The sequence below is a fragment of the Notolepis coatsorum genome, assembly GCF_963971535.1.
Source record: "Notolepis coatsorum genome assembly, chromosome: 12".
NCBI lineage: Eukaryota > Metazoa > Chordata > Actinopteri > Aulopiformes > Paralepididae > Notolepis > Notolepis coatsorum.
In genome coordinates, this window is record NC_140176.1 from 86937524 (window position 1) to 86960495 (window position 22972).

The window sequence follows — 22972 nt, forward strand, 5'->3', positions numbered from 1 at the left end:
CCAACCCCCCCCCCCTCCACCCCTCCTACCAACCTCCTTCCTACCAACCTCCTCCAATGTACAGTTTCTTCATCAAATATATACTCTATTTTTTAGACTCTTCTTGTATCAAAAACAGTACTGTATTTGTAAATATGGTATGTCATAAATGTATAGATGTAAGCAGTAGGCCTACTGTCTATCTGTATGTCATGTATGTCATATATGTTATGATGAATTGAAAATGGGGGACCCTGATGTAAACAAGACGAAAGTCTTTCTCTGGTCTTCATCCCCTTAACAACTGTGTGTATTGAGCCGTACTGTACTGTACCCATTCTGCAATCTGTTAATAACGTTTTCAATCAATCAATCAAAGTCTAACTTACCACTCTGGAGGTGTGATGAGCAGGATGAGGAGGTCTGGAGGAGGAGGAGGAGGAGGAGGAGGAGAGGGAGAACCTCTGTTCCGGTTCAGGAGGAGAGGAGAAGGAGCGCAGCCTCCTGGTCTCAGGCCTCCTCGGCTCAACACAATAGGTCTCCAATGGAAACACACACACCTCCCGATGAGGAGGCGCGGGGGGAGGCGCGGGGGAGGGGGGCGGGGGCGAGGACATACTGAAGGCTGGGAGATAGAGAAGAGGACAGAGGAGCAGAGGAAGATATGAGAGAAAGGAGAGAGAGATAAGATCAGGAAGGAGAGGGTAAGAAAGAGGGAGAAAAAGAGATATAGATAGATCAGGGGTTCTCAAACTTTTTTATACCACAACCCCATTTTATTTAGGATTTCAATGTGGAATATCAAAATAAAAGCACACGTTGTTGAACTTGATCATGCATATTTATTATAACATTTTATTACAGCACTATGTTATCAATACACATTTATAAAACAAGGGGGGGGGGATGCCAATACCCATAGTTTTAGAACCACTGAGATAGTGTGTGTGTGTGTGTGTGTGTGTGTGTGTGTGTGTGTGTGTGTGTGTGTGTGTGTGTGTGTGTGTGTGTGTGTGTGTGTGTGTGTGTGTGTGTGTGTGTGTGTGTGTGTGTGTGTGTGTGTGTGTGTGTGTGTGTGTGTGTGTGTGTGTGTGTGTGTGTGTGTGTGTGTGTGTGTGTGTGTGTGTGTACGTGTGTACGTGTGTACGTGTGTGTATGTGTGGTTTAATCTTCTGGTTGCATGGATTAAAACCTCTTTGTCTCGTGACCCACTTTTCTGTCTGAAGCTTCCCGGTTGCTCTGGACTGGATGATAGGCCAGAACTCTGACCACGGGACTCAGTGAGTGAGATAATAATACGGTAATGACATAAACTACACTACTAGCAAGTATTACAAAGAAGCACCTACTGTCCAGACCTCTGAACTACCCCTTTAAACACTTTTGTGTGTGCATGTCTGTGTGTGAGTGTGTGTGTGCATGTCTGTGTGTGTGTGAGTGTGTGTGCATGTGTGTGAGTGTGTGAGAGAGTGAGTGAATGACAGGTGAGGAACTCACTGAATACGTAACACCACGTCACATCAGTGATGAAACACATACAATTGTCTGTAGAACAGCAATCAACTGCTTAAAGGAAAACTCCAACATTTTGGGAAATTAGCTTATTTAACATCTTCCCTGGAGTTAGACAAGAAGATACATACCCTTTTTGTCTCTGTGCATGCATTAGGCTTAGGGAACAGTCGCTCCGTTAGCGTAGCTTAGCTTCATCACTGGAAGTGGGGCAGAGTTAGAGCCTGACGTTCTCTACAGTGCCCTACAGTCACGAAATACAACTCCAAAACATTCCTGTAAACATGTTGTGACCTTTGTATTTACCACGTGGAGAAATAAAAAATTATTGAATTGGACAATTACGTTTTCTAAGCAAATATACTCAGAACTATTTTTTGCCTAAGCACTCGTCAGTGGGCGCAGTCAGTGATTTCTACGTGAAGCCGTGTTTGTTAATAATAATAATAATGGATTGGATTTATATAGCGCTCTTCGTGACACCCCAGAGACCCCAGAGCGCTTACAGAGTCCATTATTCGTTCATACACAGTCATACCGGTGGTGGTAAGCTACAATTGCAGCCAGAGCTGCCCTGAGGCAGACTCACGGAAGCGTGGCGAATAATCAACGCCTACGGCCCCTCCGACCACCACCAACATTCATTCACATGCATACACATTCATACGAGGCAAGTAGGTTAAGTGTCTTGCCCAAGGACACAACGGCAGTGGGATGGACATGGGCTGGAGCGGGATTAGAACCACCAATCCTTCGATCATTGGACGACCCGCTCTACCCCTGAGCCACGCCGCCCCACTTGTTGACACTCATTCATTCAAAGGATCCGAACCGATTGAAGTTTATGGATACCATGACTTAAAATCTTCTTACCTTGACGATTAAAAGCCTCCCCAATTTAGAAAACAGTATTCCAATGGCTGGTCTTCATAGGCTGCTAGCTAACGGAGCTAACCGGACACTAAAGCTAACCGGACACTAAAGCAAATATAATGACTTCCTTTCTGGGGGGTTTCAAAATAAAAGAGCGACGTCTATAGCAGCGGAATACATTTATTTTGTACATTATCTAACGTTAACACGAACCTAAACTAACGTTACAACTAACCTAAAGTTAGTTTAGGTTCGTGTCAACGTTAGATAATGTACAAAATAAACGCATTCCGCTGCTATAGACGTCGCTCTTTTATTTTGAAACCCCCCAGAAAGGAAGTCATTGCTCTCGTTATTTACTTTAGTGTAAAGGTTCTGTGTTTGTTGGTTAGCTCTGTTAGCTAGCAGCCTATGAAGACCAGCCATTGGAATACTGTTTTCTAAATTGGGGAGGCTTTTAATCGTCAAGGTAAGAGGATTTTAAGTCATGGTATCCATAAACTTCAATCGGTTCGGATCCTTTGAATGAATGAGAATGTCAACAAACACGGCTTCACGTAGAAATCACTGACTGCGCCCAGAGACGAGTGCTTAGGCAAAAAATAGTTCCGAGTATATTTGCTTAGAAAACGTAATTGTCTAATTCAATAATTTTTTATTTCTCCACGTGGTAAATACACAGGTCACAACATGTTTACAGGAACAATTTGGAGTTGTATTTGGAGTGTATTTCGTGACTGTAGGGCACGTCAGGCTCTAACTCTGCCCCACTTCCAGTGATGAAGCTAAGCTATGCTAACGGAGCGACTGTTCCCTAAGCCTAATGCATGCACAGAGACAAAAAAGGTATGTATCTTCTTGTCTAATTCCAGGGAAGATGTTAAATAAGCTAATTTCCCAAAATGTTGGAGTTTTCCTTTAAATATTGGGAATGTAAATTTCAATATTGTAAGTAAATTATTTTTCTATTCAGTAAAACTACCTCATTTTATCCAGTAAAATTACCCTGTTCTCTGCAGTAAAACAGCCTTGTTCTATTCACTAAAACTATATTATTCTATTCACTAAAACTACCTCAATCTATTCATTAAATCTGCCTCATTCTATTCAGTAAAACAACCTCATTCTATTCTGTAAAACTACTTCATTCTATTCAACAAAACTACTTTATTCTATTCAGTAAAACGACTCCATTCTATTTACTAAAACTACCTCATTCTATTTGTAACCGACCTCAAACGCAACGGCACAGACAGGAAGTTCAGAGTTAGCCAAATCCTAGGGCGTATTTATTTACAGAGTCAAAGGATGGAATAGGTACAGTAATCAAACAAATGGGGAGACTGCCTCCGGCAGAGTCATCAGCCGCTCTGCAGAATCCTCCTGGCGACAGTGGTGGGAATTTGGCATATGATGTTGTAGCGGCTCTGCAGATACTCCCAGCTCTTCCTCGAGGTGGGAAACGGAGAAAGAGATAGGTATCAGTGTTTTCCCCAACACACAATTAGCAGAGTCAGTGCAAACAAAAGATGTCTTCAGTGCTTCTTCTATAACACACAATCCGGCTGAGTCCAGTGCAAACAAAATTATATCTTCAGTGCTTCTTCAATAACACACAATCAGAATTATCCAGAGCAAACAAAATGATCTCTTCAGTGTTTCTTCAATAACACACAATCAGAACTTATCCAGAGCAAACAAAAGGATATCTTCTGTGTTTCTTCAATAACACACAATCCAAATTATCCAGAGGGGTTTGTTTCCACTGACCCAAGTGCAACGCGTAACGGGTAACAAGGCGCAGCTCCAGACAGTTCTCCACAGAAAGGTCCTGGAGAGAATATAGACCAGGAAACAGCAACGGGAAAAAAGCAGGCAAAGCAGTTGTATTCCAGAACGACCCGACATCGATAGAAAGAAGGTCCAGGTATATAAAGCCCTCTGGGGTGCTGATTAGCACACACATCAGGTGCGTGATGGTAATTGATACTTAACCTAGAAGTGTGCGTTAGGCAACGGACCAATCATCACAGCACCCCAAGAAGCGTGTGGCGGGGAAAGAACCAATCCTCACAGTACCCCCCCCTCCACGGGAGCCACCCGGCGACCCACTCGGCCCCGGCCTGCCCGGATGAGACCGAAGGAAGCCGGCGATCAGGGGCACTGGAGAGGGGGACAGAGACAGAGGCCCGGAGAGGGGGAACGGAGACGGGGACAGAGGACCGGTGAGGGAGGCTGGAGACGGGGACAGGGACCCGGTGAGGGGGGCCGGAGAAAGGGACAGGGAACCGGCGAGGGAGGCCGGAGACGGAGACAGAGGCCCGGAGAGGGGGCTAGAGACGGGGGTCCCGAGGTGCGGGATCGGGAGGCGCGGGGCCTGCCACGGCTGCGGGTGATGCTCCGGCCGAGGCTCCTGAAGTAGGTGGGGTTACAAGCAAGGTGTTAACGGCTTCACTCAGTGCTTGTAATTGGTGGAGAATATTAGTCTGCTGATACCCCTGGGTAGTCTGCTGGGTGGCCAGAGTGTCAATGGCATCCAGAATAAGCTGGACCTCGGCCCGGAGGTCCTGTAAAGCAGCCGCAGCCGCACCCAACTGTTGGGTGTGGTCGTTGACCAACACGATCTGGACCGCCAAAACGCTGCCCTGACCCTGTCTGTGTCGGCTGAGGTCGTCATGGTCGGGTCGTAATGTTATGGTTTGTAACCGACCTCAAACGCAACGGCACAGACAGGAAGTTCAGAGTTAGCCAAATGCTAGGGCGTATTTATTTACAGAGTCAAAGGATGGAATAGGTACAGTAATCAAACAAACAGGGAGACTGCCTCCGGCAGAGTCATCAGCCGCTCTGCAGAATCCTCCTGGCGACAGTGGTGGGAATTTGGCATATGATGTTGTAGCGGCTCTGCAGATACTCCCAGCTCTTCCTCGAGGTGGGAAACGGAGAAAGAGATAGGTATCAGTGTTTTCCCCAACACACAATTAGCAGAGTCAGTGTTTCAAGTTTCTTTAATAGTTGTCATACAGAAGTACAGAATACTTTCATACAAAATGCTTCTTACTGTTACGCTCCAGAGACTGTGCTAGACAAGATAGTATCAAATAACATAGTATAGCATGTAATTTAGAAGAAGAAAATTAGGTCACAGTGTTCGGTATAGACATATGTACAATGTTCTGAGTTACCATATAATATACAATACTATGCAGTGTACTAATGTACAGTACTATATAGTGCAAAGCAGAAATGGGATGAGGTACAATTTAGGTACAATTTACAGTAAGGTGTACGAGTTGTAGTGCAATCCTTCATCAATAAATATAAAGTGTGGGGAGTGGGTGCTACAGTGTGTTTGTTTAAAGTGGGTGTGTGCTATAAAGTGTGTGGAGTGGGTGCTACAGTGTGTTTGTTTAAAGTGAGTGTGTGCGTGTGGATGTGTGTGCTATGTGCGTTTGGTGGTTGTTGTTGTGTAGTGTTCATTGTTCGTTTAGCAGCCTGATGGCCTGGGGATAGAAGCTTCTTCTGAGTCTTTCTGTGCTCGCCTTGAGACTCCGGTATCGCTTGCCTGACCGCAGCAGTTCAAAGAGGCAGTTGTTCGGGTGACTGGAGTCTTTAATGATTCTCTTAGCCTTGCCCTTGCAACGCTTGTTGTAAATGTTCTGGAGGGTTTAAGTTTATTTGGATCCCCATTAGCCACAGCAGTGCTGGGGCTATTCTTCCTGGGGTCCATAACACATAAAATACAGTTACAGACGTATACACTCACAACATTTACATGTCATACAGACAATTAAAACAACAATAAAAACCCTTATACACTCATAACATTTACATGACATACAGACCATTAAAACAACAATAAAAACCCTTATACACTCACAACATTTACATGTCATACAGACAATTAAAACAACAGTAAAAACCCTAATCAAATTCATAATACAATATAAAAATACAAAATTATACAATATTTTAATAATATATCCCTATCAGACACATGCCTTTTCATCCATATATACCTATCTCTTTATCAGACACATACATTTTAATTTATGTATGCTTAACATGTCTGGGAAGAGAGTTCCATTCCTGCATACCACGGAACATGACAGTTCGCTTCATTGCATTCGACCTCACTTTTGGAAGTGTAAAACCTCGTGCAGAAGCATGTCTGGTGGAATGGTTGTGTCTGTCAAGACTTATTGATAAATTGTTATATAAAATTGAGGGGATCTTTGTAACAAAAATATTCCTAGTGAATACAAGGAGTGAGCAGAGTAATTTATGTTTGACAAGTAACCAAGTTAAACAACTGTGCATCGCTGCAACATTAGTTCTGTACTCACAGCGAAGCGCTATATGTGCTGCTTTGTTTTGTACCATTTGTAATTTTTTCAGTTTACTCGTCGTTACATTCGACCATACTGCAGGACAATAGTCAAGATTTGACAAAACCAGAGCTTGAATGACCTGTTTGATAGAATTTAGTGGTAACAAATGAGCACATCTTTTAACAACAGAAATCCCTCTTCCCATTTTCACTACTATATTGTTTATATGGTGTGACCATGACAATTTACTGTCTAATGTTACCCCTAGGAGTTTAGTCTCCTGGACTTGATTAATTACCACATCACTTATCAAAAGTTTCAAGACTGGGTTCGTTCTTAGAGTATGGTTTGAACCGAAAATGATGCTACTTGTCTTTGATATGTTTAGAACTAGTTTGTTATTCTTTATCCATTCCATCACTGATTGCAACTCTGCCTTTAGGACCGTATTTAATTCATTGGCTGTTGAGGCTGATGTGTAAATCGTTGAATCATCCGCATACATAGAAATATAGGACTTATTTAGGACAAGAGGCATGTCATTTGTAAATATGGTGTAGAGCAAAGGCCCAAGGCAACTTCCTTGGGGTACTCCACACCTTACCGTTTTAACTTCTGAGTAACTCCCATTAAAAAAAACTATTTGTTTCCGGTTTGCTAAATAAGTTTGCATCCAAGATAGTGCAGATGAGGAGAAACCGTAACATTCAAGTTTTTTAAGTAAGAATTTGTGATCTATGATGTCGAATGCTGCAGTAAAATCAAGCAAGACAGCTCCAACCATTTTCTTTTTATCTATCTCTTTCAGCCAATCATCCGTCATTTGGGTTAAAGCAGTCGCTGTTGAATGTCCTTCACGATATGCATGTTGAAAATCAGTGGTCAATGTGTTAAAAGAAAAGTAGCTTTTAATCTGTTCACTTACTATTCTTTCCATCAGTTTACTCAAAACTGGCAGTAAACTTATGGGACGACTATTAGATCCTGAGAATGGCAATTTCAAAATTTTTGGCAGTGGTATTACTTTGGCAGTTTTCCACTGTTGCGGATACAAACATTCACTAAAGGATTGATTTATAATATGACAGATAGCAGGGGCAATTAAATCAGGGACCAATTTCAGAAGTTTCCCGTCAAGACCGTCAACACCTGGTGGTTTGTTTTTAGTGGTACTTAACATATGTTCTACATTACTTATAGTCACGCTATCAAAATTAAATTGACAATTTTTATCTTTCATTATTTTATTCTTTATTAATAAATAAGATTTTTCATTATCTATTGTTTGCATATTATTCCTTAAATTATCTACTTTTCCAATAAAATAATTGTTAATATGATTAGCAATCTCAACTGGTTTGGTGAGGAATTGTCCTTCTGTTTCTAGAAAGGATGGGGTAGGTTTCTTATTCCTGCCCATTATTTCATTTAGAGTATTCCATAATAATTTACTGTCATTTTTTATATAATTAAACCTATTTTCATAATACAATTTCTTCTTCTTTTTATTACATTTTGTAACAACATTTCTTAATTTACAATATACCTCCCAGTCTGATTTATAACCTGATGTATTTGCTGGAGCCCCCCTCCAATTGTGCGTTCGGCTGAACGTGTCACTCTTTGTAGTCTGCTTCGGTCTTGTGCAGTGCTATTCCCAAACCAGGAGGTGATGTTGCCGGTCAAGATGCTCTCTATTGTACATGAGTAGAAGTTCTTAAGGATCTTCTGACTGACTTGGAACTTCCTTAGGCGCCTGAGGAAGTAGAGGCGTTGTCGTGCCTTCTTCACAACACTGTCAATGTCTGTGGTCCATGTCAAGTCCTCGGATATGTAGGCTCCGAGGTACTTAAAGCTGTTGACTCTCTCAACCGGTGCCCCGTCGATGCTGAGGGGGCTGTAGTCCTTGACCCCCGACCTCCTGAAGTCCACAATCATCTCCTTTGTTTTGCTGACGTTCAGGGAGAGGCTGTTTTCCTGGCACCATCCCGCCAGGACCTTGACCTCTTCCAGGTAGGCCCTCTCGTCGTTGGCAGAGATCAGGCCCACCACCACTGTGTCGTCAGCAAATTTGATGATTGTATTGCTACTCCGCTGAGCCACACAGTCGTGTGTGTACAGGGAGTAGAGGAGGGGACTCAGAACACAGCCCTGGGGGGCCCCTATGTTGAGGGTGATGGATGAGGAGGTGCAGTTGCCTGCTCTCACCACCTGGGGTCTGCCAGTCAGGAAGTCCAAGACCCACTGGCAGAGGTCATAGTTCAAGCCCAGGTCCCTGAGCTTGGCTATGAGTATGGAGGGGACTATGGTATTGAATGCCGAGCTGTAGTCGATGAATAGCATTCTCACATAGTTCCCCTGCTTCTTGTCCAGGTGTGATGCTGCTGTGTGCAGCACATGGGCTATGGCGTCCTCCGTGGACCTGTTGGGGCGGTATGCAAATTGCAGGGGGTCCATGTTGATGGGGAGGGAGGAGCAGATGTAGCCCTTTACTAGCTTCTCAAAGCACTTCATGGCTATGGAGGTGAGAGCTACAGGGCGGTAGTCGTTGAGGCAAGCAGGCTTGGATTTTTTGGGTACAGGGATAATAGTGGACTTCTTCAGGCAGGTGGGGATGACAGCCTGTTCTAAGGACAGGTTAAATATGTCAGTGAATACTGGGGCCAGTTGGTCGGCACAGACTTTTAGGACGCGGCCGGGGATGCCGTCCGGACCTGCTGCCTTCCTGATATTCACTTTTTTAAAGGTCCGCCTCACCTCATGCTCTGTTACCCTGAACACTGCGTCTCCATCAGCAGCCGACCCCCCCCCCCATTGCCGTGGCTTGTGAGCTGGTGTTGTTATTACCAGCATCAAACCTCGCATAGAAGGTATTGAGGTCATTTGCTAAGGAGATGTCACTGTTCAGTTTGAGGGAGGCGCCTTTGTAGTCTGTCATCGTTTTGAGCCCCTGCCACATAGCTCTAGAGTCAGCTTGTTCAAACTGGAGTTCAATTTTATCCCTGTAGCGCCGTTTGGCCTCTGACACTGTCCTCCTTACGTTGTATCGCGCCACCTTGTGGTCATTCATGTTGCCTGCCACTAGGCCGTCGTTGTATGCTTTGGTGCGCTCTCTCAGAGCTTCACGGACGGATTTGTCTACCCAGGGTTTTTGATTTGGGTAAACTCTCATTTTGGTAGTGGGGATTGTTTCTTCCACCAAAGTACAAACATAGTCCAGCACTGTCTCCGTGTAGACATTAATGTTATCTGTGTCGCGGAACACGATCCAGTCTGTGCAGTCAAACGCAGCCTGGAGCGTCTCCTCTGACGTCAAATCCCATTTCTGCACCTCTCGCGAGACTACAGGAGTACTTTTGATTCTCTGTTTGTACATTGGTGAAAGAAAAATGGACGCGTGATCTGATTTACCAAAGCCACTATCAGAATGAGCCTTGTAGCCACCTTTAAATTGCGTGTAACAGTGATCTAGGATGTTACCGCCTCTGGTGTTGCAAGTCACATGCTGATAGAAGTCAGGTAATACCTTTCTCAGATTGGCGCTATTGAAATCACCCAGCACTAAAATGGCGGCGTTAACGTTCGCCGCTTGTATTCTATTTACCTCGTCGTGGAGTCTGGAGAGCGCGACGTTGTTACTGGCTTGCGGTGGAATATACGACCAGGATGATCGCCGTTAACTCCCTCGGGAGGAAGAAAGGACGACACTTGATGGTTATATATTCCAGGTCTGGGCAGCAGTGGTTGGATAATTCCTTCACGTTAGTTGGATCGCTCCAATTGTTGTTAAACATGAAGGCTATTCCACCTCCCCGCTGTTTACCGGACTCTGCTGTACGATCCTTGCGGTGGATAAAGAAGTGTTCGGCCGGTTGGAAACAAAAGATGTCTTCAGTGCTTCTTCTATAACACACAATCCGGCTGAGTCCAGTGCAAACAAAATTATATCTTCAGTGCTTCTTCAATAACACACAATCAGAATTATCCAGAGCAAACAAAATGATATCTTCAGTGTTTCTTCAATAACACACAATCAGAACTTATCCAGAGCAAACAAAAGGATATCTTCTGTGTTTCTTCAATAACACACAATCCAAATTATCCAGAGGGGTTTGTTTCCACTCACCCAAGTGCAACGCGTAACGGGTAACAAGTCGCAGCTCCAGACAGTTCTTCACAGAAAGGTCCTGGAGAGAATATAGACCAGGAAACAGCAACGGGAAAAAAGCAGGCAAAGCAGTTGTATTCCAGAACGACCCGACATCGATAGAAAGAAGGTCCAGGTATATAAAGCCCTCTGGGGCGCTGATTAGCACACACATCAGGTGCGTGATGGTAATTGATACTTAACCTAGAAGTGTGCGTTAGGCAACGGACCAATCATCACAGCACCCCAAGAAGCGTGTGGCGGGGAAAGAACCAATCCTCACAACCTTGTTCTATTCTGTAAAACTACCTCATTATATTCAGTAAAGCTACCTGTCATGTACGAAGGTCTGATAATAACAACTGGAGGGCGGCACATGAGCAAAAGCAGCCCCTCTCAGTAAATATGTTCAAAATCAAGGTCCCAGGTGTAGGTGAAAAAAAGACACAACACAAGACGTTTTCCAAATCGTAAATTATATATTGAATGGAGGTAGGAGTTTAAACCTCCTCCATGGTGCACAGGGGAAAAGGTAGGGGAGGACATACAAGACATACATATAAGGCAACTCAACCCAGATAGACAAACCTTGAGGCTACCGTACTATGTGGCCGTGTGAACATCAGAGAGCACACGGTTCCATACACAAGGTGCAGAAACAGGCTGGCACCATCATCAGTCCCTCAGGTCTATGGACTAGGGCTAACTGCATATCCATATTATATGAACATACACACATATATCTATATCCACGCAGTGGCAAACAAAGGCAACCTCATACACTGAGGTCACTGGAACATGACACACAACAGGAATCCCGACGTGCGTGTGCTGTCAGCTACTTGTGCACCCGCCCCTTCCTGATGTGACTGCCATCAGCTGTAGTTCATTAAGCAATCAGCACCCTTCAGTATAGGGACGGGCAGCACCTGACAGGAAGAGAAGAAGAGATATCATTAGCTCTCATGTTCACACACACACACACACACAAACGATACTAATCTAATGTTCACATGGTCTTCCAAATACAGTAATAATGATAATGACCAACCCACGTACGTCACACTACCTCAGTCTATTCAGTAAACCTACTTCATTCTATTCTGTAAAACTACCTCATTATATTCAGTAAAGCTACCTCAGTCTATTCAGTAAAACTACTTCATTCTATTCTGTAAAACTACCTCATTCTATTAACTAAAACAACATTGTTCTATTCACTAAAACTACCTTGTTCTATTCACTACAACTACCATGTTCTATTCACTAAAGCTACCTCATTCTATTGACTAAAACTACCTCACTCTATTCACTAAAACGACCTTGTTCTATTTACTGAAACTACTACTGAAAAGAGAACTGAACTGAGAGAGAGAGAGAGAGAGAGAGAGAGAGAGAGAGAGAGAGAGAGAGAGAGAGAGAGAGCGGAGAGAGAGAGAGAGAGAGAGAGAGAGAGAGAGAGAGAGAGAGAGAGACGGAGAGAGAGAGAGAGAGAGAGAGAGAGAGAGAGAGAGAGAGGAGAGAAGAGAGAGAGGAGAGAGAGAGAGAGAGAGAGACGAGAGGGGGTAGGCACAGTGGAACACACAATTATGTATGTGAAAATGTCAAAGAGAGAGTGAGAGAGGCAGAGACAGAGAGAGAGGGGGGAGAGATAAAGAGAGCAAGTGAGTGAGTGAGTGATTGATTGAGTGTGTGAGAGAGAGAGAGAGAGAGAGAGGAGAGAGAGGGAGAGAGAGAGTGAGAGAGAGAGAGAGAGAGAGAGAGAGAAAGAGAGAGACAGGGAGAGACAGGGAGAGAGTGACAGAGAGCTTGCAACAAGGTGAAATGTTCCACTTTCACCCTATAGCCTATAGTATAGTGGCTAACAGAGAGAGACCGAAAAATGGGTTTCTGCTAACGACTTGAGTGTCACTTGTGTGATTGGTGCTATTAGGGACACTAAAATGCCCCGCATCAAACCCCGGGTTATGCTCAAAAGAGACACTAAGCACTTTGTTGAGCAAACTTTTTTTTTTAACAAGACTTATTTATTTTTTAATTGTCGTCGTATTTCTTTGATTGTCGATGTGAATCTAGCCTGGAATTTCTTTTATGATGGTTTTATTTATTTTCTGAATAAACATGCCCTGATTCGTAGGTTCAGGGTCAAGAGCCGCGACAGTCCCTTGTTTACCTATGATTTGGCTGACCTACTTCATAGGAGAAATCATTGTTGGGCTGTTGCAAGGAAGTCTGGCTTGAAGGTTGAAAGGCCAAAAGTTATTGTATTATTTGTCTCTGACTGCAGATTGTCTGAACGATCCCAGGAGATTTTTGGAAAACTATTAAAACTCTCTCTGCCAAGCCCTGTTCCTCAGAGCTGCCTCCCACTGTTGCGGCTATACCCTGGGCCAAATAAAACACATACATAGACCTAACCCTATCAAAACAGCAGTCAAAGTGTATATTTTCAGCACTACGTTTGTTTACCAATGATTTTGAAGTGTCATTAGCGAAATATGAGTTCATATATATCTCGCATGAAGGCGAAAACCGGATGAATTAGACGCAAGGAAATAACACGTCATGAAAGCGTTGTATCAGGTAGAAGATGTGAACTAGGGGATATGAGATAGGAGGTAGGAGATGTGAGGTAGGGAATAGGGTATAGGAGGTAGGACGTAGGAGGTAGAAGATAGAAGCTATAATACAGTTGGTAAGAGATGGAAGGTAGGACATACAAGGTAACAGATAGGAGGTATGAGATATGAGGTAGAAGATAGGAGAAGTAGAAAGCTTTATTGTCATTGCACAATACAGTACAACGGAATTAGTTTGTGCAGCACCTAAAAGAACGATACCTACATACACACTCTACCACACAACACATCCACGATGTACCCATAGACACACTACCATACATGATACATTAGTTGTACACATACTCACTATCACACCACACATTTATGTACCCACACATACCCTCTGCTACATATGCACTTATTCACAGGAACATTACAAAGGTTTAAAAAAAAAAAAAAAAAAGCTTTGCAAAACATCACAGTAGAAAAATAAATATTGCACATCGGCGTAAAATATTGCACATTAGAGAATACCATTATTGCATTATTGCACGTGTCCCAACATCTGTCATATTGCACATACAGTATATATTATAGTGAATGTAATGTAAATGTCGACCCTTCTTTCTCCCGAGGGAGTTAACGTCCATCATCATGATCGGAGTATACATCCCACCACACGCAAACACTGGGGCCGCACTTTCAAAGTTACACGACGAGGTAAACAAACTACAGATAGCTAGCGTTGACGCTGCCACTTTGGTTCTGGGCGATTTCAACAGCGCGCGTCTTAAAAAGGTGTTGCCGAATTTCTATCAGCATGTGACCTGTCCCACCAGAGGCGAGAACATATTAGACCATGTATACTCGCAATTTAAGAATGGGTACAAGTCACAGGCTCTTAGTCCATTCGGTAAGTCCGATCACGCCGCCATCTTTCTTTTGCCAAAGTACAAACAAAGTCTCAAGCGAACGCCGGTAGTATCGCGAGAGGTTAAGCGTTGGACCGTGACGTCAGAGGAGACACTCCAAGCTGCGCTTGAATGCACAGACTGGAGTGTATTCCGTGATAACACAGCCAATATTAACGAATACACTGAAACGGTGCTTGACTTTGTCTGTACTCTGGTAGAAGAAATAATCCCCTCTACCACAATTAGAATATACCCAAATCAAAAGCCCTGGGTAGATAAATCCGTCCGTGAGGCTCTGAAAGTGCGCACCTCAGCCTACAACACCGGGCTGGCGACAGGCAACATGGAAGAACACAAGACGGCAAGATACAACGTCAGGAGAGCAGTAATAGAGGCAAAACGGCGTTACAGGGATAAAGTTGAACTTCAGTTTGAACAGGCTGACTCTAGAGGTATGTGGCAGGGCCTCAGAACAATGACAGACTACAAAGGCACCTCCCTCAAACTGAACAGTGACATCTCCTTAGCAAATGATCTCAATTCCTTCTATGCGAGGTTTGAGGCTGTGAATAACAACACCAGCCTACAAACCACGGCAATGGGGGGGGGGTCTGCTGATGGAGACTCAGTGTTCAGGGTAACAGAGCATGAGGTGAGGCGGACCTTTAAAAAAGTGAATATCAGGAAGGCAGCAGGACCGGACGGCATCCCCGGCCGCGTCCTAAAAGTCTGTGCCGACCAACTGGCCCCGGTATTCACTGACATCTTTAACCTGTCCTTGGAACAGGCTGTCATCCCCACCTGTCTGAAGAAGTCCACCATCATCCCTGTACCCAAAAAATCTACGCCTGCTTGCCTCAACGACTACCGCCCTATAGCCCTCACCTCCATAGCCATGAAGTGCTTTGAGAAGCTAGTGAAGGGCTACATCTGTTCCTCCCTCCCCATCAACCTCGACCCCCTGCAATTTGCATATCGCCCCAACAGGTCCACGGAGGACGCCATAGCCCATGTGCTGCACACAGCAGCATCACACCTGGACAAGAGGCAGGGGAACTATGTGAGAATGCTGTTCATCGACTACAGCTCAGCATTCAATACCATAGTCCCCTCCAAACTCATAGCCAAGCTCAGGGACCTGGGCTTGAACTATGACCTCTGCCAGTGGGTCTTGGACTTCCTGACGGGCAGACCCCAGGTGGTAAGAGCAGGCAACTGCACCTCCTCATCCATCACGCTCAACATAGGGACCCCCCAGGGCTGTGTTCTGAGCCCCCTCCTCTACTCCCTGTACACACATGACTGCGTGACACAGCGGAACAACAACACAATCATCAAATTTGCTGATGACACAGTAGTGGTGGGCCTGATCTCTGCCAACGACGAGAGGCCTACCTGGAAGAGGTAGAGAATCTGTCACAGTGGTGTCAGGAGAACTGCCTCTCCCTGAACGTCAGCAAAACAAAAGAGATGATTGTGGACTTCAGGAGGTCGGGGGTCAAGGACTACAGCCCCCTCAGCATCGACGGGGCACCGGTTGAGAGAGTGAACAGTTTCAAGTACCTCGGAGCCCACATATCCGAGGACTTGACATGGACCACACACATTGACAGTGTTGTGAAGAAGGCACGACAAGGAAGTTCTAAGTCAGTCAGAAGATCCTTAGGAACTTCTACTCATGTACAATAGAGAGCATCCTGACTGGCAACATCACCTCCTGGTTTGGGAATAGCACTGCACAAGACCGTAGCAGACTACAAAGAGTGACACGTTCAGCCGAACGCACAATTGGAGGGGGGCTTCCCACCCTCCAGAACATTTACAACAAGCGGTGCAGGGGGAAGGCTAAGAGAATCATCAAGGACTCCAGCCACCCGAACAACTGCCTCTTTGAACTGCTGCGGTCAGGCAAGCGATACCGGAGTCTTAAGGCGAGCACAGAAAGACTCAGAAGAAGCTTCTATCCCCAGGCCATCAGGCTGCTAAACGAACAATAAACACTATGCAACAACCATCAAATGCACACAGCACACACACCCACACGCACACACTCACTTAAACAAACAACACACTGCAGCACCCACTCTCCACACTTTAGATCACACAAACACACTTTATATTTATTGATAAAGGATTTGCACTACAACTCGTACACCTACTGTAAATTGTACCTAAATTGCACCTCATCTCATTTCTGCCTTGCACTATATAGTATTGTATATTAGTACACTGCATAGTATATTGTATATTATATGGTAACTCAGTTACGTCTATTCTGCATCGAACATTGTACATATGTCTATACTGAACACTGTGACCTCATTTTCTACTTCTAATTTACATGCTATACTATGTTATTTTATTTCATACTTATCTTGTCTTGCACAGTCTCTGGAGCGTAACAGTAAGAAGCATTTTGTACAAAAGTATTCTGTACTTCTGTATGACAACTTTTAAAGAAACTTGAAACTTGAACTTGGTAGATGTAGATGTGGTGGCAATAGGGGGGGGGGTGATTGTTCAGTTCAGTGATGGCTCGCATGTGAGGTAGGAAATAGGAGATAGGAGGTAGGATATAAGAGATAGGAGGTAGGAGATAGGAGGTAGGAGATAGGTAGGAGGGTAAATCTAAAGACTCAAACATGATGAGTCATCTTACTGTATCCCAGAAACCCATGGGGCTCTGACTTCCTCCTGGCCTGGAGTCTGTCCTCTCCTTGTTGCTCTGACTTCCTCCTGGCCTGGAGTCTGTCCTCTCCTTGTTGCTTTCTGTTTGTCTCTTTCTGTTTTCCGTCCATCTGCCCATCGATACGCTTATCTGTCTGTCCTCTTTCTCTCTGTTTCACAAATATCTTTCCCTCCATTTCTTGTTCACACAACATCCTCCTTCCTGTCCGTCTCGCCACCGGGTCCCTCCTCTTCCTGTCCGACAGAGGAAGTTGTTCTTCACGAGGCGTCCCAGTCGTCTCTGAGCGTCTTTGCGATGCGTTTCTGTCCATCTGACTCTCTGTCTGTCTGTCTATTCCACCCTGGTCTGCTGTGTACAGTTCAGACATCCTTCTCACTCTCCTCTCTGTCTCTCTCCTCCTCCTCTCTTCCTCCTCCAGAACGACACTCGGCTCCGACTGTCTCCTCCTCATATCCTCCCTCTTCTTTCTCTCTGTGATTTCCTCCTCGTCTTCCTCCTCGTCCCTCCAGCAGGGCTCTGACTTCCTCCTCAACTTCCAGCTGTCTGTCTCTCTCTTCTTCACCTCCCTCTGCCTCCCCTCCTCCTCTCCTAGTGTGTAGGATTCACTCTTCTCTCCATCTCCTCTCTTCTCCATCTGTCTGTCCAAGTCTCCCCACCTCCACTTCATCAGGTTCCCCAGGCGCTTCATGGTTCAAACCCCAGAGGGATGTTTGATGAGTCAGCAGAGATTGGTCATGTGATCACTGCTTTCCTCAGTCCGAGTGGAGGTTTGCTGTGGTCCACAAGCATCATGCTCAGAAATGGACAAACTGGAATTAAAAGATACATTTGAAGATGAACAATGTGTGCTAAAAGATTCTCAGAAGGTTGTAAAGTTGTTGTGCATGGATGATGATGTAGGTTGGCCAACTGTAGGGCTGAGGAAGCAGTCGAGTGAATGCATGCAAACCAACCAACCAACCAACCAACCAACCGGCCAACTCACCAACCAACCAACCGACAAACCAACCAACCAACCAACCAACCAACCAACCAACCAACCAACCAACCAACCAAGTACCAACCAACCAACCAACCAACCAAGTACCAACCAACCAACCAACCAACCAACCAACCAACCAACCAAGTACCAACCAACCAACCAACCAACCAACCAACCAACCAACCAACCGGCCAACTCACCAACCAACCAACCGACAAACCAGCCGACCAACCAACCAACCAACCAACCAACCAACCAACCAACCAACCAACCAACCAACCAACCAACCAACCAACCAACCAACCAACCAACCAACCAACCAACCAACCAACTAACCAACCAACCAACCAACCAACCAACCAGTTCCAACGTTATTAACAGCCAACGCTTAGAGTCCTTGAATTGTAGTCCAAACACTTCAAGGTCAGAGAGGGATCAAATTACATGACTGAATAAAAATATGGATAAAAACAAAACACTTTTAAAATGTGCTCTGCTGTTCCAAAGAGGTTGAGAGGGTCTTTTCTGCAGTAACACAGGCCAAGCATTCAGTCCAATAAAAAGAGGAAAAACCGATAAACCGATAGTCCTGCTGCTTGGTCACAGCCAGAGGTTTTCGCTGAGTCCTTTATGTGGCACGGTAGCTTTTGGTTAAAGCTTGTTATAAACTTCAGTAAACAGAAATATACATGATTAAATATGTCTCCTCATTGTCACGCATGCTGTCGTCTCTTTTAGCCAAGCAGAGATCCCTCCACCTCTTGCTTCCTGGAGATGTTTGGGTTCCCTCGAGGTGGACAGACAGACAGACAGACAGACAGACAGACAGACAGACAGACAGACAGACAGACAGACAGACAGACAGACAGACAGACAGACAGACAGACAGACAGACAGACAGACAGACAGACAGACAGACAGACAGACAGAAAACCAGTAAATATTTTTCAATAATCAGAATAACACTGGACTCTGCATCCTCTCTCTCTCTCTCTCTCTCTCTCTCTCTCTCTCTCTCTCTCTCTCTCTCTCTCTCTCTCTCTCTCTCCCTCTCTCTCTCTCTCTCTCTCTCTCTCTCTTCTCTCTCTCTCTCTCTCTCTCTCTCTCTCTCTCTCTCTCTCATTTCCTAGTATTCTGACAGAGGAGCCACATTTATGGAAACATCTACGGGAGGGACAGCGTGCCTTCACAGCCAGGAGCAGCACTGTGTGTGTGTGTGTGTGTGTGTGTGTGTGTGTGTGTGTGTGTGTGTGTGTGTGTGTGTGTGTGTGTGTGTGTGTGTGTGTGTGTGTGTGTGTGTGTGTGTGTGTGTGTGTGTGTGTGTGTGTGTGTGTGTGTGTGTGTGTGTGTGTGTGTGTGTGTGTGTGTGTGTGTGTGTGTGTGTGTGTGTGTGTGTGTGTGTGTGTGTGTGTGTGTGTGTGTGTGTGTGTGTGTGATAACAATCTAGTGGTCCGCATAAAACAGAAGTTTGGGACCCACAGATATAGATGATCTCTAAATATGCATTCTATGCTACGTATACAGTACTGCATATCTGTATGTCATGTCATGATATATATCTGTATATCTGTATGTTGTGTATGTCATAAATGTCATTATGAATTTAAAATGGGGGACCCTGATGTAAACAAGACGAAAGTCTTTCTCTGGTCTGCCTCCCCTTAACAATTGTGTGTATTGAGCTGTACTGTATTGTACCTGTAACTGAGGGGTACAATTCCCTGACTGTATTAATAAGTATGGTATCATTAAACCACTACTGTCTTATGTACATTACTACTGGCCATACAGTACACAGGTATATGATATGAACACCTCCACAATGACACGGTTCCACACAAATCTGGGTTATAATAATATTTATTAGCAGCAATGATAGTATATTACAATACTTTACGTAGAGTCGCGCTTGTAAGGCAAAGAATGTGCGTGAGTAAATCAATAACGTAAGTCCATTATCATATTACGCAGGAGATAATGAATACCACCTGTATCTTAGGAATTATATCTATGGTACACTAGTAAGGCAGCGGGAGATAATAGTAGGGTCCCTCCGGTTGTAGGCCAGCAGGGGGAGGAAATGTTCGAATGCAAACTCTGGATCAACGGGGAATCAATAAGCTCGAGCTACGGGAGTCGGTACATTACTCCCTTGATCGGCAGACGAAAGCAGCAGCTGTAATCCAAGTATGCGTGCAGCATAGGTGAAAGCCGGCCAGCCTCTCCCAGAGACGGGCTCGAGTGATGTTCCTCACGGGTAAATCCCACACAGTAGTGGGTGTAGACGATTCTCCTCCGCTCCAACAGCCACAGGACCAAAGCAATATAATAATAATCCAGCCGGAAAAGGGCTCTGCATTCACCGGTGTAGATTCTCCGGTGCGCGGTACTTCACATTAACTAGGTCGAACTTGACGTTATTCTACTAAGCTCTGACACTTTTACTGTCCTATTCGCACGCGGTTATAATTGCTCTATTTAGACGCAAGGTTGCTCACTTCACTTGGTCGTTGACTCGTGATGAAGGCTTTTACGGTTGAGGGTAACACGTTTCTAGGTTAATTTGACTTTAGGCTAAGTGCTGCTGTATCCACCTGCGACGTATTTATACGTACAGTGAATAATCTAGTGCCAGCCTTATTCCTGTCTCGTATTCTTGCGCAGAACCGAGCATGTCCAGGCAAGCCTTGGCGGTGACTTTGAACTAGACCTTGGGGGTATGGCTGTGGCGCCTAGGGGATCGCTTCCAATAGGAGAACGAAATATTATGGTCTGTACTAGGTAAAAGGGATATTCCGTGTATATGTACAAAGAATACACAAGGGATATCAGACGATATACAAATACTATGCAATATATATCAAGTAGTAAATATATATATTCGGTTTAATCTGATCCTTCGTAACAGCCGCCTCCTAATTAGTCCCACCTAATTAGATAAGCAGAGACAGATTAACCGCACTGTCCACTACTCAATGTCCGTTGTGAGGGTAGGGCAGTTCACAAAGTCGGGGGGTCATGGTCGTCATCGAGAGAGTCGGGGAGCCTTGGCAACTCTATCAGCCTCGCCACGGGCCGGATGTATGTCCGCCCCTGGACGAGCACTTCTGCCGCTCTGACCTTTCCGTCGGCACCAGTGATCACTTTGCTTACGCGGCCGGCCGGCCACGCAGCTCGGGGTAGTGACTGGTCTATGGTGTGTCCACTTTTAAGTTGTCCCCGTCCTTGACCCGCTTCTGACGGGCTGGAAGGGATGGTAGGGGGGTTAGGAGGAAGCGGGCCTGAGACTGCTTTGATCTGTGCTTGGCTGCGCCTCCTCCTCCTCCGTCTGTTTCTCTTGTTTGCTCTGTACCCCGTCTGAGGAGGGGCCGGTTCCGGCCGCCCCGTCAAGGAGTCGCTTGGGGTGCTAGGTTCGAGGGCAGCTACGTCTGGAGCGCAGCTGAGGGGGGTGGAGTTCCGAACTCCCTCTTGTGCCCACGGTTCTCTCACAGGCCTCTCGCTTAATGTCAATAGCCTCTCAACGGGCTGTACGAGAGAGTGGCCGGTGTCGCTCGCCTTTGTGTGTAGGCAGCGTGTAGACGTGGGTTGACTGTCAAGTCCGTAGAGGGGGCCCTGGAGCGTCCACCCCAGTCGGGTCTGAACCGCGACTGGGCATCCTTTGGGTCCGATGTGGGCCGCCTCAATTGGGAGAATGAGGTCCGCGTGGTCGGAGCCGATGAGCAGGGTCGGTGTGGTGCCGTCGTTAAGCGGTATAGGTAGTTGACGTAGGTGCACATACTTAGCCATCAGCTGTGGGATGGGGTAGGTGTACTGTGATAGGCCTATGTCGTGGCTGGTGAAGACGTTGGTTATACTATACTGCTTCTCGGGCTGGTCCACCGCTGCTATCTTGAAGGAGACCTTCTCACCTTTTATGGTCTTCTGGTCCCTTCTGATGGTGCGTATTGTCATGGTACCTTTGGCACCCCGCAGGCCCAACTGGGCTGCGGCGGAAGCGAGGAGGAGAGTCTTTTCAGACCCATCGTCCAGGACGGCGTAAGTGTCCAGGACCTTGTCCTCGTAGCTCAGGAGCACTCTGACCACTTTGATGAGCACTCGGGGGGTCCCGCTATGCTGGTCAATGTGGAGCACTCCTGTTGGTCGGTTGCTTTGGATCGTCTGGGGTGGTGCCGACTCGCGGTCGTCCGAGTAGCACCGTGACTCCCAGTGTCTGCTGTAGCAGTCGGGACAGTAGGGAGCGGTCTGGTGGATCTTTGGTACTGGTGCCACCGCCTCGGCCTGGTACATTACCGTGACGGGCCCACTCTGTTGTCCTGGCGGACGTCTGTTGATGTCATGCAGGACCTCCAAGTGGGCGCCGCCGCACCTGCTACACTTCTTCTTCAAGCGGCACTCAGCTGCCATGTGGCTGCGCGCGCAGCGGAAGCAGCGGCGGTGGTCCTTGATCCACTGACTCGCCTCATCCGTGGTCAGCTTCCCGAAAGTGTCGCATTGATACAGCCGATGTTCCCCTTCACAGTACTGGCATTCAATCTTCCACTCCTCTTTCGTCGAGGGGGTGTTGTGGTTCTTGTGCTGCGGTACTGATTCGGCTTGGTGCATAACGGTCACCGACCGGCGGTTATCATTTAATCCCCGAGGTCCTGGTCTTGGGCTTGGTCCACTCCATACGAACGTGTCCAGTCGTAAGCTGCTGACCTCCCTGGCGAGGAACTCAGACAGGTCTAGGAGGGATGCCTCTGGGCCGTTGGGGTCACAGTGGTCTCTCTGCCGCCGAAAACGCTCTTGTCTAATGTATTCTCTCTACATTAGAGTTAGCGTACAGTTCGTATATCCCTTTTTCCTTTTGGGACCCCAGCATCCCTACCAGGGACTGTACCTTGATAGAGAGGTCATCTAATGCTCTGTTGTCTCTGGCTGGGGGGAGACGGTCAATGTCTCTTATCTCTTGTATCACGTAGTCCCATATGCGTCCATAACGTTG

At 45.9% G+C, this 22972-nt stretch overlaps 1 protein-coding gene across 1 annotated transcript in view; it reads right to left on the bottom strand.

The window, feature by feature from the left end:
- Nucleotides 1-359: 359 nt before the first annotated feature.
- Nucleotides 360-22972, bottom strand: part of LOC311237959 (5'-AMP-activated protein kinase subunit gamma-2-like) — a gene marked incomplete at both ends in the record, with an annotated part of 81784 nt that continues 59171 nt past the window's right edge. Inside the window, one exon of the mRNA XM_084325933.1 lies at nt 360-604. Within this exon, the coding sequence (XP_084182059.1) occupies nt 360-604 (245 nt within the window). The remainder of the gene's footprint in view (nt 605-22972) is intronic.